The following is a 19,399-nucleotide window of genomic DNA, read 5'->3' on the forward strand; positions in this document are numbered from 1 at the left end:
AGGGTTAAGTGATGACCCAGTGACACAACACTTTACCTGTCCCTTTGTGGATGACCTATGTGGGGGTGTGGCCCAGACCCTATATAACCTTCCCTTCATCCGGGCACGTTCTTCTTCTTCTTCTTCCTCGCTGACCACTGACCCTTTGGGATGTCGCGCAACAGGACTCTGCTGGCAACGCCATCTTGACCGCATGGCACACGCAAAACGAGGCAGCTTTACGGCCTTGTTGTCTATTGAGTTTAGTGTACCTCTGAACGTATTCAGATGCTGTAACCACATGCTTCTATGGAACCGTGAGTAAATGAATATCCTTTGAAACTTCAACCAGCCATTGTTGTCTGTCTTTATTGATTAGCAGTCAGCCGGGTGTGGGAGGCTCCCTGGGTTGATTCCCAGCAAGAGGGGGGGGGGGGGTCTGCTGCTGAAGCTACTCTGCTTCCCCCCCAAAAGGAGGAAACCAGTCTCAGCAAATTCCTCCAACAGCCACCCCTGTTGCCTATCATTGTTTGGTGTCTTAACCCAGTTTTTAATGGTCGTGCAGCACAATGGCAGCCTGAATCTTTATGTTAAGAATAAACTGCTATGCCATCATGTTATCATGTTGGCAACCTTCAGTCTCGAAAGACTATGGTATCGCGCTCTGAAAGGTGGTTCTGGAACAGCATCTAGTGTGGCTGAAAAGGCCAATTCGGGAGTGACAATCCCTTCCACACTGGGAGCAAGTGCAGTCTGTCCCTGGTCTGTCTCCCTGGCTATGGGCCTTCCTTCTTTGCCTCAGACTGTTGGCCAAGTGTCTCTGCTAAGCAGAGAGATGACTAAAAGTAGACTCGTTACCCCAGCATCTGTGTATCTGCCAACCTACTTTTGCAAGTGTATCATTACATTAATGAATGGAATAGTCACTTCTGGAACCGAGCTTTAGAGTCCTGCACTTTTGTTTTTGTCTTCTTTCTCTTTCAACCGTTGGGGAAATGAGGCTCATCCAATTCCTTTTAGCGAAGGCACCAAACAGATAGTAACTTGTGGGGCAGCGTGGGCATTGATCAGACGGCAAATGCCCTTAGGAGAGCAATTGGATGCCTGAATTGTCTTGGAGGCACAGCTGTTGCTCTTTTTTCACTCACAGCTCCAGCCAGGAGTCAGGGAGGAGCAGAAGAGTCCCACCCTCAGACAGCAGCTGTTCGTTCTCATTTTCACAGTTACTTGTAGGGGGAGGAGGGCAGGAACTGCCTCCCCCTCCCACCTACAGCAGACATGAGATGGGGGAGCAGCCGTCTGTCTCGGCCAGGGCTCACATCAGCCACTGTGCTGTTTCCACCAAGTCTGCAGTACTGCCGGGGTCGAGCTTCCTCCTTAGTACTGTTGACTAGGAAATGGATCTTTTTCCTTTCTATGCTGATGTAAGGAGCATAGAAATTGGAAGGGGAGATCTAAAGGAGGTGAAATTGGAAGGGAATGGGAAGTGAAATTGGACGGGAAGGGGAAGTGAAATTGGAAGGGGTGGTCTAAAGGAGGGAGGGAAGGTGCTTCTGCCAAACTCCATTTCGGAAGTAATTTTTCATTATTAGCTCAGTGGACAAACGCACGCCATGGGCATAGCCTGTTCCTCGATGGTCAGAGTATTACAGGAACTGTCCCATAATGGTCAGGACTAAAGTGATACAAAAGGTGGCTGAGATTCTGGATCTGCCCTCCACATTTGTCTTTGGGACGAGGGGTGCTGCCGCTGGATTCAAAGGCCCCCCACCTTTCTTTTGGGTGGCTGTTTCTAAGCATGGCACGTGTCAGGGTAAAAACCAGCTTAGCAATGCCGTCTTATTTGGAGATAGACACACTGTCAGCCCTCTGCTGCAGTATTGCTCTTGGATGTATTTTTCAGGATCCTGTTGCAATTTCCTAGAAAATTTCTAATAATGTGTCACAGATCATTAGCTCATGTTCATGCCTGACCACTAATCAGGTTGCCTTTTCTGGAGACAGAGCAGGTTGTCTCTGTCTGTTCTACTCTCCTGTTGCTGTCAGCAGATCTGCAGAGCTCTCCCTGCCTACCATTTAGCTGTGATTTAGGTGACAGTTGCAGAAGAGGCAGAGCAGACCGTCCAAATTATCGGATGACACGGGAGAAGAGGATGACCTTTAAATAGGATGGGCCCCTTTGAAATTGTTGAACATTTTCATGGTGGCAAGAACATTATTTCATTATTTTTTTTAGTTTAAATGTGCAGAGAGGGAAGAGGGATCTTTCTTGGATTCTTCTAGAAAGGAAGAATAAAAACCGCCGCTACTTAAAGAGACGGAGAAGGATGTTTTCAAGAAAAATAACCTTTAGAACTTCTGCTAACTGTGCAACGAGGCACCTTATCCAGTGATGTCCTCTTATATTTAGCTTGGGGAGAGCAATGGTCTTCCTTCACCCTGAATAGTAATAATAGAAAGCTTAATTCACATATAGGTTTGAATATTTGGCCTAGTACTCACTGGCGGATAATGGAAGATATATCGTTTTGTTACCCAGCTTGAAAATGCAAATTTGTTCACTGTGGAGTTGGTTTTGGAAATGAATGGTATTTTTCTAAGGGACTCTGCTCATTTTACAAGCTAAAGGTATAGGCACTCTGTCCACCAGTGTATCTGGACACCTGGTCAGGAGCACACCAGAGCAAATCAACCTGTCTGCAAGCTGCATATTGCCCAACTTTGGTAGGACCCTTCCCATTACTTACTAGAGATTGGGAGATGTGAAGACATTCCCATCCTGGCTGAACAGGGCCATATGTACCAGAGGGGCTTGGAACTTCTCATTTGTGTGTTGTATATTAAAAGGCATCTGGGTTTAATGGAGAAAACCAGAAACTTGTAAGGCTTTTTGTTCTGAAATGACGCCCCCTCCCCAATGTGCGCACACACACTGACTACCCCACGTCATTGGCCTCATCCAAATGACTCCTTTGTACCCATATTTGTAGAGTGATGTTGGCACCACAGGGAAACAGCTCTCAGGCTGTTGCAGATAAGTGTGAATTAAGTCCCTGAATAATAATAATAATAATAATAATAATAATAATAATACAGGTATTTCTATACCGCCTTTCTAGGTCCTCAGATTTCTCCTCCGACTTTATTCAAGGCGGTTTATATGGGCAGGAAATTTAAATCCCGGTAGGGATTTTTACAATTTGAAAGGTTCTATCTTTCAAGAAACCACAACATTCAGATGTTTCTTTCTTGATCTGGTCGCACGTTCTGGCCTCCATCCTCCCACGCTCAGAGCAGATGGAGTAACTCGGCTCAGCTTGTCAGCTGCTTCAAGGTCGCACGGTGCCGGCGACCTTCGGATGTTATCTTCAGGCAAATGGAGGCTCAACCCTCTAGACCAGACCTTGGTACCCCCTGATAAAATTCCTCTCAGAGGCTCTGGATAATGGGGTGCTGGAGAAAGAGTGTGGTTTCTCCAGCACTGGGAGACATAGTTTCGAAACCCCACTTACAACATGGCATTGAGTCCATCATCATCTTACAGTTGGTCAACCTCACAGGGCTTTTGTGAGGATACAAAGGAGAAGAAGGGGGTACATATAACAAACACCTATAACTCCTTCAGGGAAAACAATGATGGAAGGAGCCATTTCAAGAAGGCACCATCCAAGACACTCTGGGGTCGGAGGGAACAATCCTGAGCATGTCTACTCAGAAGTTAGTCCCATTACAGTCAATGGGGCTTACTCCCAGGGATGTGTGGACAGGATTGCAGCCTCAGAGCCCAATCCCAAGCATGTCTACTCAGAAGTAAGTCCCATTAGGGTCAATGGGGCTTACTCCCAGGGAAGTGTGGACAGGATTGCAGCCTCAGAGCCAATCCCAGGCATGCCTACTCAGAAGTAAGTCCCACTGTGGTCAATGATGCTTACTCCCAGGTAAGTGTGGACAGGAGAGCAGCCTCAGAGCCCCATCCTCCGCATGTCCACTCAGAAGTCAGTCCCATTAGAGTCAATGGGGCTTACTCCCAGGTAAAAGTGGGTTGGACTGCAGTGCCAGAGACACCAACTTGCCCTGCGTGCAGCCCAACACAGAAGAGCCTCCACACAGACCCGCCTTGGGGGGGGGGAGAAAACGGTCGAAGCCTCCATCACTTCCCCCCTCCCTTTACCTGAATATTCTCAAAGAGCTTGTAAGGAGTTCATCCAGAAATGTTGGGGACTTCTACGAGTATTGGGAAAGGCTGTAATTGTTCTCTGGCATAGGCATCCAAGCCCTGAACTACTTGCTGAAGACTGTTTTTATGCTTAATTGTGGTACGCTATTAAAGAATTGATTTAATCTAAAGTGAAGGTAATTGAGGTGATCAAATATGGGCTTTTTAAAGTGTTGTTCTCAGATTACAGTAAGCAAGTTTCTGATTAATTTAGCCTTAGCGTGTCCGCCTCTATTAGGCAACTGAACATGAAGCCTTGCACAAGAAAAACGGAAAGAGAGAGAGAGCATGTGCATGTTCATTGTGATTTTTCATGCTATGCTTTCTGACTGATGTATAATTTGGAAATATTTGCAGACGAAACAACACAGCGATTAGATTGACTCACCCAGTCACAGAATGTGGTGCCTTTAGACATTTTAATGTAGTCAAATAACTTTTTTACCCATTGCAGCACTGGTGTAACAAATGAAGACCTACCACAGTGTGATCAGGACTAATCATTGGACCCTTACCCCTCTGCTTGTTTCCTGGTCAGGAATGGAGGCAATAATTGAGTTGCAATAGCCCCCTCTCATCCCACTGATATGGGGTCAGGCCTTTCTATGTCACAGCAACAGCTTAGGACAGTGTTTCCCAAACTATGGGTCGGGACCCACTTGTGGGTCACCAATCTAGATCTCCCTTTTTAAAAGTCTGGAAAACCTAGGTGGTTCCCAAACAGAGCGTCATTTTAAAAAGTGGGTCCTGGTAGTAAAAAGTTTGGGAACCACAGCCCTAGAATGAACTTGCAGAAAAGCAACTTCTCACCATTGCTCACACTTCTAAAGGTCATGTTGTTCATCTGCTTTTCTGTTGACCTTTGAGTTTATATGGAATGGGGTAAATGTAGTAAATTAATATATTACTTCATTGCTGTAAGTTGTACTTGTCATAACAGGATAAAATATGGTATGCGAGACCTAAATTAAGCTTCTTTCCCTTCAGTGCACTCTGTATCAGTTACATTGATCCCACTATTTTCACTGCCTATAGCAAAGAAGTGGCTGAAAACCCCATCCCATGGGGATTAGATGTGCTGAGTACTGAAAAAGAAGCCATGTTGAAGTGCGTTTGATACCAGTAGAAGGCCCCAGTCCTAAAGGGTGCGCGCCGGCTCTGTCGCAAACATGCCATAAGGCCCATTTGCGAGCTTTGCAGCAGCGGAGCACAGGTGCTAGCCCAGCAGTGGCCTGCGCTGGGTTAGCACAGGTTGACAACTGGACCTCTGTCACTCAGCAGTTGCATGAACCGCTAGGCAGGGGTAGATGGGGGGGCAGAGGGAGGACAAGGAGAGGGCAGGTGGAGACATACTGGGGGGAGGGAGCAAGGCGAGAAGGAGGCGGGACCGGTGGAACTTTACTCCACCGGATCCTGAGCCTCTGTGTCAGTCCATCTGCCTAATACGGAGTCCTTAAATTCTACACCGACCCATGGGTCATTGTTGAATTGAGTAGCCCCATTGCAGTGCTACTTGTTTTACCCGGGGGAAGGGGACAAAAGTCCCCTTCTCCCAAGGAGGAAGCGGCAGCTGCCTGGATTGTGCTGGATGCAGCAGCAACCATTTTTGGTACTGCTGCAACCCCGTGCGCCGGGAAGCTCAGGATTGGCCTGGAAATCTCCTAGTTCCAGCTAAACAGCTTGCTAAGGGCAGAACAGATTTTGTTTTCATTTCCAGCATTGGCATTTTTTTGTCCTTGGCTCTAGTGGCAAAATGGACAGATACACTTGGTGAATGGGGCTTTGAAGATGGTGAAATACCTATTTGAGAAAGTTCTCTGTGTACATAATTAAATGGGTGGAGCAAGTAATAGTATTGTGGGCACTTGTGTTTGAGAATCTGTTTCAACGTCTTTGAAACTTTCAGGGCCATTTCTTGTGTGCTTTCCAGTTGTTTTAAGTAGCCAGCATTTTAATTTGGCCATTATTGCAGCTCTTGTGAATCTATACTGTGTGGGTGTAAGCTGAAGGATGACTGGAAGTGTGAATTTCTGATTCATAAACACTGTCAGACAACTTTTTCCCACGAAATGCACTTGCTTTTCAAAGGCTTAAGCAGTTCTTCTCTCAAAGTATTAGAATTCTCTCGCTGGGAACCTATAGCAATGGCTTTGGACATGACAGTTACACATTAATTGCATGTTAAGGATCTCAGCCCAGGAAAGAGTGCTTATTAGTAATGTAATGATCCAAAGGAATTTGATTTGCCTCTTCTTCAATTTCTCCTGTTAAACATCACTGAGAAGGAAAACCCTCCTGGGCTGGTCGTAGTACATGTGGTTTGTACGCTTTGTGTATACCCCAGATGGTTCATAAAAACCTTTTCAAATGCCATCTGTCAGGCGTGTGTCCAGCCGGCAGCCTGTCATTTCATTACAAGAAAGTGGGAGGCGGGGAATTCCTGGCCCCTTGTTCTTGACTCCCTTTCTGAATTGCGCTTGGGAACATTTGCTTAGATGCAATGAAGCGGAGAGAAATCATTGAACTATACTACAATGGGAATGTGAGTGTTTGTAACCCTGTTGATCCCCTAGAATGAGACAGATGGAGTTGATGAAAAATACTGTACCTATAATTACATTGTAAACTTTTATATATTTCAAGGTACTAACTTCTTGAAATTACAAGTCCCTTCTAAATGGGATTCTATTCAGAACACAAGCAAGACCAAATAAAATGGAATAGGTCAATGTGAGTGTCAATGAATAAATCAGTGTTTCAAGGCAGGTCTTTTTTCCTTGAGCATCCTGGGAGACCAATGGGCTAACTTGGGGATGGAAGGAAGAAAAAATCTCCCCTGGAATCAGTTTTAATTTTGCTTTGAACACCCATGACGAACGTTTTAACATGCAGGGTTCAAATCATCACAGCTGTCTTTCAGTGACTTGGGAAATGTTTTGTAAGTTATACAAACCTGGCTGTTGTCCCCAATTTTGGGAAAGGTCATACAACTAATTTATTTTGGCAACATTATTATTATTAATAATTATTTTTATTATTATTATTAATTTTTATATATTATTATTATAGTAATTATTATTATTATTATTAATTTTTATATATGTCAGGTGTAAAATAATTTGTCTTGTTGGTTTACCTTAACCCCCCACCTCAGTTTCAAAATAAAATAGCCTACAGCTTATGAGAGATTATTATTATTAGTAATAGTAATTATTATTACTATTATTATTAATTTTTATATATGTCAGGTGTAAAATAATTTGTCTTGTTGGTTTACCTTAACTCCCCACCTCAGTTTCAAAATAAAATAGCCTACAGCTTATGAGAGTTTTGCACATAATGTTCAAAAGGACATGGAATTTAACTTTCAATTGTTTCTTTGTAGTGTAGGGGTGATCCATTCAAAATTAAACCAAGAATTGATTACAGCCAAGAAGTAATGAAACATCTGTAAATCATTACGATGAACAAACAATAAATGTGCTTAATTTTGACTGAATTACAATATGTCCAGTGTAACTGATTTTCTAATTCATTCAATGTGTCGCAAAGATAAACCCATATTCAGTAGTGAAGGCCATCAGTGCATTTTCAAATTCAGTATACTCAGAAAATTAAGAAAACTGACACAAAACCAATTGAAATATTGGAACATCTTAGAGAATTAGAAACTGACAGATGTAGTGATGCATTGCAAATGAAATGTAATGAAAGTTGGGGAGGAGTGATAAAATGTCAGATGTTTTCATAAGAAGAAGAAAAATTGATGGATTACTAAATATAATACAATTATGGATTATAAATTTGTGGAAATTAAAGGAAAATTAATCCAATTTTCCCATATAAGTTGTCTGAGAGAATACGAGAGTACGTGATGGTGTTCCTCTCTTTTATGATATTTGCATCCATGTGTATTTCACCAGCCCATGCTCCAGAAGGCCTATATAGGAGGGAGAATGTTGGATGGTAGTGAAAGTGAAATCTAGTGCATTGTGGGAAAATCCTTCCAGAACCATGAAAGTGATGATGTGTGAACCCACTTGGGAAGTCCATGACAGAATGTGGTGGTTTCATGAGGAATACGGTCACTCCTAGTCATCTTTGACTATGGCCCAAAGTCTCGAGGAAGAGAGGTGTCATCTGAAATGGTGGTTCTTGTGACAAGCCTCAAGATAGGGTGCAGGTTTGCTAGAGAACCTCTTTCCCTCTAATTCCGTAGGTGGTTTAGCAATGCAGCGTTTATTAGGTGGTACCTTAGTGTGCTTATTTGTTTCCTCCTGCTGGTGCTATTTGCAGTGTGAATATTTATTTCTGTTTGTTTTTCTTTTCTCATCTAGGCACAACCCGTCCTCCACGAGAAGGAGAAGTGCCTGGAGTGGACTATAACTTTCTGACTGTGCAGGAGTTTCTTGAGCTTGAGAAAAGTGGGACTCTTCTTGAAGTAGGAACCTACGAAGGTATGTCACATTCACAGGAGGGCCCGTTGAGACACATGCAAGTAGAAAGAGAGGTCCCAAAAATGCTTTAGAGAGTGTGTAGGGAATCTTAAGGCCACCAGTTAAATTGCAGTAGTGGTGCTACTTCCACAGGGTGTTTTAAAGGGCAGGAGTATACCAAGGAATACTGAGGCTTTATGTTTCACACTCAGGCCAAAAGTAGTAGTCTCTCCTGTAACTCCACTTACTACCACACAGTTTCATTATATCCCTTTTGGTCCTGAGAGTGATTTTTACAGCACTATGAAAAAGAGAGAGGTTCAAATTCATAAAACTGTTCAAATGATTGAGGCACAAAAGGCAGCTCCTCATGATGCAGCTGTCAGCTTTCTGTTATGGCTAGCACAGGACCAATCACAGAGATTTGGCATCTGTGGTGTCATTTCAACTGCTGGAAACCTATTTCAATCTTGACTCACCTTCCTGGGAGTAGCTCCTCCCATCATCTTCCACTGCTGCTACTAAAGAGGAATTACTTTAGCAATGGTTAATTATATAGCAGGCTCCAACCTAATGCACTGGTGAGTATGGTGTAGTGTTGTGAACACATCTGCATTAGAACAGTGTTGTAATTGCCTCTTATAGCACTGTTTTACACAGCACTCTGTTTTCCAGGAACATATCCACAGTGTTCTAGGAAGTTATAACTGTACCCTTTGGAATGATTATTTGTCTTTCCCAGTCTCAGCAGCTCTGGGAAATACATATAATAAATTGATTTAACAGAAAACTCACACTAAATATGGACCGAGTAGAACCAAGTTGCGCAGAACCGAGTAGCCCCATAGGGGCAGCTGATGTGTGACGGGGGATAAGGTGTGAAATATCCCCTATCCCGAGTTGCACTCTAGCCAACATCTACCTTGCAATTTTCTTTCTCTTTTAAGAACACAATCTTCATAAAACAGTGAATCTGTAGAAGGCAACCAATGTATAGCATAGAGGCACTGCAAGAAATGCATTTATAGATTTTTGGTGAAATTTCATTAGGTTTCTTTATATAACAAAATGCTATCCTGGGCACAGTTATTACTTCTGAGAATAGTGTAAGGTATCATGATTCATCCTCCGGGCACAAGGCTTAGGCATCTCACAGAGAGAAATAATTTATTCTTAATTAGTTTCATCAATTTTTTAAAAGTAATGGTTTGACTTTTTACACTTTTAAAACAGTGGATAGTCATGCGTTGGATGCAATGAAAATTAGATTTTTGTCTAGTCAAAAGCAATTAGCAACACTGCTACTTCAATACACATTATGTATCCACAAAGATTCCATTGTGTTTCAGAAGCCATGCTCATATTTGTTATCACAAAGTTTTAAAAAAAGTTATTCAGACCCACCCAGATTCATGGCACTTGTAAAATATATAACAAGCCTTTAATTTTATTGGGGAAAAAGGGGTGTCCATTACATTAAACCTGAAAAACTAAATGTACGTGATAAAAATTATTGGATGAAATCTGGATTTTCACCTGTCCATTTTTTTAACCTGGACAGTAAAGTTGAAGGTGTATAATGTAGTGATCAGATTCAAATGCTCAGAATGGCGAATGGTAACAAAGTTCTTGGGCAGAGTTTCTTTCTCACCATCTCACCCTCTTCTCTTACCACTTGGTTCCCTAAGTGGTGTTCATGCTTGTGCCACTCACACACCTTAGGAGCTGGGGTGGAGAGAGGTCAAGGCTTTGTCCTCTCCTTTTGTTATCACTTGGCTTATCCAGGGTTTGAGCTCATGCTGCGGTGTGAGAGCCTGTGTTTGTGATTAGAGGAAGAAAGCTGGAGTATGCCAGCGCTGAACAGGACAGGTAACATTAGAGGAGAGCAGAGTAGAAAAACACTGCCAAGATCGGTTGCTCACTTCCAGGGTAATGAACCTTAGCTGCAGGTTAAGAAGAGTTCGGCTAGATCAGGATAACTGTTTCATATAACTGCATACATAGTATAGCATGTAAGAACATAAGAACATAAGAACAGCCCCACTGGATCAGGCCATAGGCCCATCTAGTCCAGCTTCCTGTATCTCACAGCGGCCCACCAAATGCCCCAGGGAGCACACCAGATAACAAGAGACCTCATCCTGGTGCCCTCCCCTACATCTGGCATTCTGACTTAACCCATTTCTAAAAGTAAAACCCATTTCATGTAGCGGAGTCAGAAGTGAACAAGGGGGCAGGAAGACTACAGTTGGTCCATAGTTCTAATGTTCAGTGGGACAGAACTCCCATGCAAATAGAGGACAGAATTAGGTGGAAGAGGTGGTTGGCAGGGACATGTGGTGACATTCTGTGCCAGTGAAGCGATGTAATATTCATGTTACCTAGAAGTGGCGTGACACTTCTGGGTCACTAGGCCCTTGAACACAACTGGAACCTTGTTCCAGTCATGTTCAGATCCTTTCTGAGGCCCGCAGAGGCTGTACAGGCTTCATAAACACCCCTCCCTGGAGCACTTCTGGTTTTCACCAAAAACTGGAAGTGCTTTTAAAACATCCCGGGGGGCTTTCTGAAAGCTGCAGAGGTCATGTGCAGACTCTGCGGGTCTCAGAAAGGCTCCCAGATGTGGCTGGAGAACATCTCCAATCATGTTTGGGAGCTCAGGTCCAGGTTGTCTTGGAGCTCAGGGGAGGCTCTGCCTCCCCTGCCTCTAATGACTGCACATCCCTGGTGGCTGACAATACTGGGTGAAGGCTTGAAAAGAAAATTATTTCTAGTACTGTTCTACTTGACTTCCAGTCCATCCCACTACTGCTTCCCTCAACTACTTATTCACAGAGCAGGGCTGTATGAATGCAAAAGGAAAAAAAGACAGTATCTACAAGAAGGGGGTGTTGGCCAGTTTTTCAGTATCCTCCTGCATATTCTTGCTTCTGGCTTCCCATTCTTTTCACCATTCCATGAGGGTTTGTGTTTGGAATCTGAAACCTGCTCCTTACTGCTATCTTTCAAAACCTGGAACCACAAGTGCTGACCTTGGCTACAGTCTAAAGTGTGTTCCATGTGTAAATCTTCATGAATGCATGAGGATATCTGAGTGTGCCCTTTTTCATGAAGAGTAAGTTGTGTCTCCTGTATTGCAACCATGCTGTCAGCATCCAATATATGGCAGGAGTGAAGTCAAAGTGCTTTACCTTTTAATTCAAATGCTGGCTACAACCCACTGCTTAGCTTAAGCGCACTGAAGAACTTGGAAGCAAATTAGCTTGGCACACTTAACTTTTTCTTGTGGAATTATGCCCAGCTATATGTGTAGTAGTTGTTTACCTAGATCTGTATAGATATAGATCAAGTTTTGCAAGGTATGCCACTCTTTTCCATTGATTCATCTTGCTTCCATAAGTGCTGCTATTCTAAGGCCCATATCCTAACCAACTTTTCAGCACTGGCATAGGTGTGCCAATGGGACGTGTGCTGCATCCTGCTTTTGGATGGCACTCACATAGGCCTCGTCAAAGTAAAGGACTGTTTGTTTCCTTACCTCAGAGCTACATTACCCTTATGACAGTGCTGGAAAGTGGGTTAGGATTGGGCCCTAAGTTTATTTTGACTTCTTTAGTTCTTTTCACCTTTGTAAGATTCTACCCATCAATGATTATGGAAAAATGATGATGAAAAAACACATCTCTTTCTGCACATAAATTGCTTTAATGTATCAGATAACACAGGCCAATGCACATTTTGCTTCCTTAAACGTTATACCAATTCCTGGGTATATTTGGGGTGCCGATTCCAAAAATGGCATCTGTTTTGCCCTATCACGTCTAGTTTTGGAGACACAGCATAGCCTCTTTAGTGAATGGTTCAAGCAGCTTCCTCATGAGGAAGCCTACACCATGGCTTCCTCATGAGGAAGCTGCTTGAACCGTTCACTAATGAGACTATACTTTATATCCAAAACTAGACGTGTTAGGGCAAAACAGATGCTATTTTTGGAATTGGCATCCCAAATTTACATCAAACCACCATAAAGTTTGGGAAAAACTTTTCTGATCCTCAGTTTTGTAGGCCTGTGTAATTGGAATTGTATGAAACGTGCACAGGTAGAACAAAGCTCTGGAATTTGTTGAAAGATATAGGAGATCTTCCCTGCCCCTTCCTCTCAACTGCAGTGCTGAACTCCCTCCCCCATGACTGCTTTTGAAAATATTTCTGGCTGCTATGGAAATCTATTCCCCCCAAATCCATGCCTGATTCAGGTGTGTGGAGATGCACAATGGGACTCCCCATTACAACATTCTCCCTCTTCTCTGTGTTTCAGTGCAGGCACCTATTAAGAGGTAAACTTTGTGCCTCAAGTTTGGATCCTTAGGTGTAAAAAACATCCTGTCAGGCCTTTGGCATCTCTTAGGCCAGGGCTGCTCAATAGGTGGATCACGATCTACCGGTAGATTGCGAGGCAAAATGAGTAGATCGCAGAGTGCCGACCCCCCCCCCTTCAGGTGCCTCTGGGAGGAAACGCCAGGAGTAAGGCCCATTGTACTCAATGGGGCTTACTCCCAGGTAAGTGTGGCTAGGATTGCAGCCTCACAGCCTAATCCTAGGCATGTCTAGTCAGGAGTAAGTCCTGTTATACTCAGTGGGGCTCAAGGTATACCAACATACATTGTACATATAAATGTTATATGTTATGATGGCGCGAACATTGTAAAAAAAAACACTGGTAGATCTCCGGGCCTTGCTGGGTTTCAAAGTAGCTCTCGAGCCAAAAAAGTGTGAGCACCCCTGTCTTAGGCCATACCTGTTGTCAACCAGGATGTGTCAGGGGGGCCTTGATGTCCAGGCCCAGTGAATGTAAACAAATGTAGCTGCAGCACTGTGATTGTAATCAAATGCACCTGTGTAAGGTGGGAGCCATGTGACTTGGGGATATGTGTGCTGAGTCATGACTGGGCAGCCAGTCAGAGAAGGGTCACAAGACTGTCAGGAGACTATGAGATTGCCCTGTTCTGATCGACTGGCTCCAGTATATAAGGTGACTGGTGCAGACACCAAGTGTGGGTTGCTGTGCTGGATGTTCTAGGTGAAGTGCTGCTGATTTGTTTTCTGACTCAGACTGCTTATTTATCGTGACTGTGCCTTGCTGTATCCCTGACATCTGGACATCAGTCAGTAGTTTGACTGACTACTCTTCCTGCTCCTTTTACCAATACATGCTTCTCTACTCAACAAGCCTGTGTCTGTGGCTTTGTTTGGGACCGGTTGCTTCCTGTGCTGCCCCACTGCTCTGCCGCTGGAATACTCCGCCATTGACTAGGAGGCACATTCCATCCTCCTCTGCCAGCCCGACACATCCCATCTTCCAAATGCTTTTAGTCATGAAGTCCCCCAATGTGAAGGCAAAGCTCTCAAATGTTAAATGTTCAGATTTTTACTGCTGAGTTCAAATACGGTCCGCAAGCCAAAGCCTGAGAAATCCTGGATAATTTGTGTACCAGTTTCAGGGCTCTAGCTGTACAAGTGCTCAAGCAATTTATGTGCATCTGTGAGTCAATGAAGCATCATCATAGAGGTATTGAGATAGATATATAAATTTTGATAACCTGTATCTCCAGAACAAGAAGGCTTTATATGCTCAAGTTAAGCAGTTAGATTATTTCAAACTGTTATGCAATTTTCAAAAATTGCACTACTTTTTGATTTAGTTAGTAAATCTGCAGTGCAATTGAGTTGATTATGCTGTGAATACCAGCTCTTATGCCACATCAGCAGAAGTGGCAGGGGTTTACTGGAGATGGTACCAGTTGTGGTACAATTACTTGGCTGTGTTAAGAGAAGGAGATTTCTAATCAAAGGTATTGCTAAAGAAATTGCTGTTTCTTTAGCAATACCTTTCTGATATTGGAGCTCCTCTTGATTTTAGTGGATTGCTATTAAATAACCGTTGTGTTAGCTGGAGTTATACTCTGAGACTTGTATCTCATAATAAGAGGACTAAAGGTGCAATCCTAACCCCTTATGTCAGTGCTTTCCAGCACTGGCATAGTGGTGCCAATGTGCTGCATCCTGCAGTTGGGTGTCACTCACGGAGGCCTCCTCAAAGTAAGGAAAGGTTTGTTCCCTTACCTCAGAGCTGCATTGCCCTTATGTCAGTGCTGATATAAGGGATTAGGATTGCACCCTAATGGTGCAATCCAGACCAGCAGATGGGCTGGCACAAATCCATTGCACCGGCCCATCGTCATCACAAAAGTGCCATAAAGACTTTTGCGGTAACATGAGGGGACATAGGCCAGCGCACAGACATGTGCTGGCTTCCCCATACCAAAGCAAGCTCCAGGCAGGATAAGTTGGCGTCAGCCGAATTTGGTCATCGCAGGGGTCTGAGGGGCGTGGGGAGGAGGTGGGAGGGAGACGTTTCAGGCAGGGGGAGGGCGGACAGCAGGCATGGAGCAGAAGGCAGGGCCAGGATCCAGCACTTCTGCCGGATCCTAGCCCTGTTCCCGAGCGACCTGGGGCAGTCCTGGTCTGCTCGGATTTGTGCCACCGATTTAGGTGAGTAGACCCATTGGGGCTGCTGAGGCTCTCCCCGGGGTAGGGGGAAAAGTTTAGTCTTGGAAGCTTTATTTTCTTCATAGTTTGCTTTTGAATCTATAGCAGTGTCAAACATAAAGTCCAGGAGCTGAATGCGGCCCCCAAAAGCAATTTATCCAGACCCCATTATAATTGGGGCTTGATAATTGGGTTCTCTCATATCTTGAAAATATGAATAAGATTTGCCTATTTTCTCTTCTGCCATTTGCAGCTAATGAGTTTCTATGTAAGAACAAAGTGCTCCCCAACAAGGGACAGACCAGAGGGCAATCCCAAAGGTGTTTGCAGCCCCACCTGGCTGCAAATCTTACAGATACAATAAGCCAACATTTATCCAGGTTACATTTTCCAGGACTGAAGCCTTGTAGGAGAGCAACCCCCTGCCTGCCAAAATTAGGTGAAGTAATTCAGAAGAGAAGTCCAAAGGCCTTGCTCTTTTGTTGTTGTTATTAAAAACCCATTGCCTAATCAATCCTTGAGCCTGCTGGTCATTTACCCCTCATTGTTTTCTCATGGATGGTGCCCATGGTCTTTCAAAATCCCCTGGATGTAGAGCTACCACCTGGGAGGAGAAAGGGAGATGTCACCTGCATATCTTCTGGAAAGGCCTAATCTGGAATGTGTGTGTGACGATGGATGTGTGTTGACAATGGATTGGTGGAGGAACCACTGTCTTCTACTAGGACAGGCAGGAACCACTGGCACCATGTGGGGTTTTGATCACACCTGACCACTGATCAGGCACCATCCACCTGACCATGACTATGGGAAGGTCCAGAGGACTGAGATAGGGTTTCCTGCCATGGGAATAGCCAATGAGAAAGATAGAAAAGCACTGAGTGGGTTGAGATGGTGTGTGTTTTGTTCCAGCACTTCCAGAGGTAACTCCTTGTTAGTGTTTCACCCCTCTGGATCCTAAAGACAAATGAGAGAACTGCAGCTAAGTGAGAGATGCTAGCCAAGACCAAGCCTAGGTAGCTTGCATTGGGATTTTATTTCATTTTGCTTCTGATTTCAAGTTCCTGCTTTTGCCTGCTTGAACTCTATTTTTCTTTTTCTATTTCTGTTTTTAAAAACTGACCAACCTGTTTCCTTCAGTGCATAGTGGAGAGCTAATGGCCCTTGTCTGCATGTGTCTCACCTTCTCTGTATTCAGTAGATGCAAAGGAATTTGGGTTGGCCTGGTCAGTTGTCTCTCTCAATGCTTCTTTAGAAACTGGCTTCCATGTTGAGGGAAAATAAACCAATGACCGGGCTCTCCACAGATGGGAGATGCCTCCTTTGGGGGATTTCCTCTTCCTGATGGCAGCAGCATATACCACTTGCAAGATTGTGTATCAGGATGCTGTCTGCCACATTGACCCCTGAGTTGCATGGGTGCATGGGGTATGTACATTGCTTCTCTCCCCTCCATGTATAGTAGGCTGTGGGAGCCTCCTCAAATCTGCACAGTCCCCAGGGCATGGTATCTGATGCCTGCACTGCTTAAAAAAATTACCTGATGGAATTTGCCATGCAAATCTTTCAACATGGGGAAAAAGAGCTAAAAAGGAGAAAGCCAGAAAATGACAGCTCATGTCTCATGCAATTCTTCCACAAATTGTTTTAGCACTGTTTTTTATTATGACTTTGTGATATCCACATTCTAATGTGTGAAAACCAGATGGGGTAGAAAATAAATATGTGGCCAAGTACTGGTTTCATTTGCTATTTTAATATTTTTTAAAGTTTTCTTTTTAAACTTTAAGAATGGTATGTTGATCAGCAATATCACATTAGGTGAGATACAGAGAATGCTACAGAACAGTATTCTGGGACATTTTTGTAGGACATTTTTATGCCCTCGTGTCTATGTGGATCACTGTTTATGTGGATATGTTTAACGTTTCTCCTAAAAAATTTTTACCTTTTAAAATGTGGTGAGTTCATTTCAGTGAGCTGCTTCATCACACCTGTTCACATCTCCTTCTGTTTTTGTTTATTCAATGTTTTCCTGATGGTGCTTGGTGTGTGGCTTGTTTCGGCAGGGCCAGTGCAATGTGTTGCTATCAGTGCTTAGGATACGACGTCTGGCAGACTTTGTTTTGTAGTTACTTCAAATTCCCTACCCTGGAAGAAAATCCTGTTTATATCATGCTTTGGTTGCTTTCGTTCCTTTTTTTTCAACCTGGTTGACTCTGAGCTAAATGGAGGAGTAGAAAATATCAACCAGATTATCTGAAATTTTGTCTCCGCTACAACTGAGGATTTATTAAAGTCATTTTAAACTTTAAATTTTTGACTTGATTGTGATGGAGGCATCACAATTTAAAGGCAAAAACATGCCTTTAAATGCATGCTTCTGTCCCTTGTCTAATGCAAATACAAGCCCAGCTGAATCATGTCTTGACTTCTTCTAAGCTGGTAAAATGATAAATGATGATTAGAGATGATTGGATATATGTTTAGGTCCTTTTGAAGCTCCTTAATTGCTCCCAATGTAGTGCTACATTTCCTTGATTCTTCTAACTTTTCTTTTTCCCCTTTGCTTTGAGTGAGTAGTCCCCAGAGGATAGGCTGAATTGTTCTGCATGAGCTTTGCTTTGACTGTTCTTATTATTTGCAGTGGGTGTGTTGTACTAAATCATAGGGTGGTGCTTCTGCTCCCTAAGTGGATGACTGAAGTAATTTACATTATTAAGAGGTGAAAGAACAAATGGGATACAGCTGAAGAGACACTGAAGTCAAGCTAGTGTTTCTAAAAGAAAGCCATTCTAAATGATGGATCTTTGGATCAGATCAGTTTCCAAATATGGAGAATAATCACCAATCTCAGTGGTTCTCAAACTTTTCAGAGGCCCTAGAGCAGCAATTTTCAACCACTGTGCCGTGGCACATTGGTGTGCCACAAAAGGTGTGCAGGTGTGCCTTGGGAGTTTGGGGGAGGGTCATTTATTAATAGGGCCACTGGGGGATGTGAGTCCACATGGGCAGTGACTGTGCCTTGTCATTTGTCAAAAAACCAATAGTGCGCCTTGACAATCTTAGCACCTTGTCAGTGTGCCGTGAGATGGAAGGTTACATAAGAACATAAGAACAGCCCCTCTGGATCAGGCCATAGGCCCACCTAGTCCAGCTTCCTGTATCTCACAGCTGCCCACCAAATGCCCCAGGGAGCACACCAGATAACAATAGACCTCATTCTGGCGCTCTCCCTTGCATCTGGCATTCTGACATAGCCCATTGCTAAAATCAGGAGGTTGTACATGTGCATCATGGCTTGTAAATGTTTGGGTTGAAAATCACTGCCCTAGAGGCTGCTGCCTGCCAAGGGATGTGGCTCTGATGATGATTAGGCAGCAGTGCTCCGCCCCCAAGTAGCAGCTTATATAATTCTTGATGCACATACCCTAATCTGCCCTGTCTGTTTTGCAAACCACCAAAAATTGGGTCACAACCCACTGGTGGGTCCTGGACCCACGGTTTGAGAACTGCTAACCTATCCAAGTTTAAATCTCCCTATACTATTTTCATGGGTTTTGATGTTTGGTGTTTTTCTTTTTCTTTTTTTGCAAGCCTTAGATTTCATCAATAAGTATTTCAGATGTATAAAGAATTAACATATTTAAATGAGGTTGAGGAAAGGTGACCCAGCCTTAAAGGAGAATAAAGCATGAGAACAGTGTTTCTCAACTGGTGGTACGCAAGGTTGTGTGTGGTGGTACATGTGGTACCCCTGGACAACTGGCATTCAGTAGTGAGACCATGATACAATGCAACAAACAGCAGTAGGAGGCTCGGCTCAGTGGACAGAGCAGAGCTCCAGCACACAGTTTTGCATGTGAAAAAGCCTTCCTGCCCTGAGCCTCTTACTGGTGTTTGTCATGTTTGGCCTCCCAACCAGGAAGTAATGGGAGATGATGTCATCGCCAGTTACTTTTGGTAGTACTTCCGATGCAAAGTGGTACATCAGGGGACAAAGGCCGAAAAACTCTGCATTAGAATGATTCCACCTGGATAAACAGAATAGGAAACATCTGCGAACATGATGGAGAGTTTGCTGCATATTTCCACTCGCAATCTGTGACGTGCACACAAACTTGAAGCATTTGGCATCTCTTTTGACATTTGTTTCTTTAAGTTGTTAGAAAGCCAAGTTTAACCTTTAATTATGACCGATGACTGAAGCCAGGTGTGA

At 43.7% G+C, this 19,399-nt stretch overlaps 1 protein-coding gene across 14 annotated transcripts in view; it reads left to right on the forward strand.

Moving 5' to 3' along the window:
• The window catches only part of MAGI1 (membrane associated guanylate kinase, WW and PDZ domain containing 1), a 584,211-nt gene that overhangs the window by 425,384 nt on the left and 139,428 nt on the right, over positions 1-19,399 (forward strand). For all 14 annotated transcript variants that reach the window (XM_066618525.1, XM_066618529.1, XM_066618534.1 and 11 more), the window contains exon 3: positions 8,533-8,652. In XM_066618525.1, coding sequence (XP_066474622.1) covers positions 8,533-8,652 — 120 coding nt within the window. The remainder of the gene's footprint in view (positions 1-8,532; positions 8,653-19,399) is intronic.

The sequence above is a fragment of the Tiliqua scincoides genome, chromosome 2 (genome assembly GCF_035046505.1).
Source record: "Tiliqua scincoides isolate rTilSci1 chromosome 2, rTilSci1.hap2, whole genome shotgun sequence".
Classification (NCBI taxonomy): Eukaryota; Metazoa; Chordata; class Lepidosauria; order Squamata; family Scincidae; genus Tiliqua; species Tiliqua scincoides.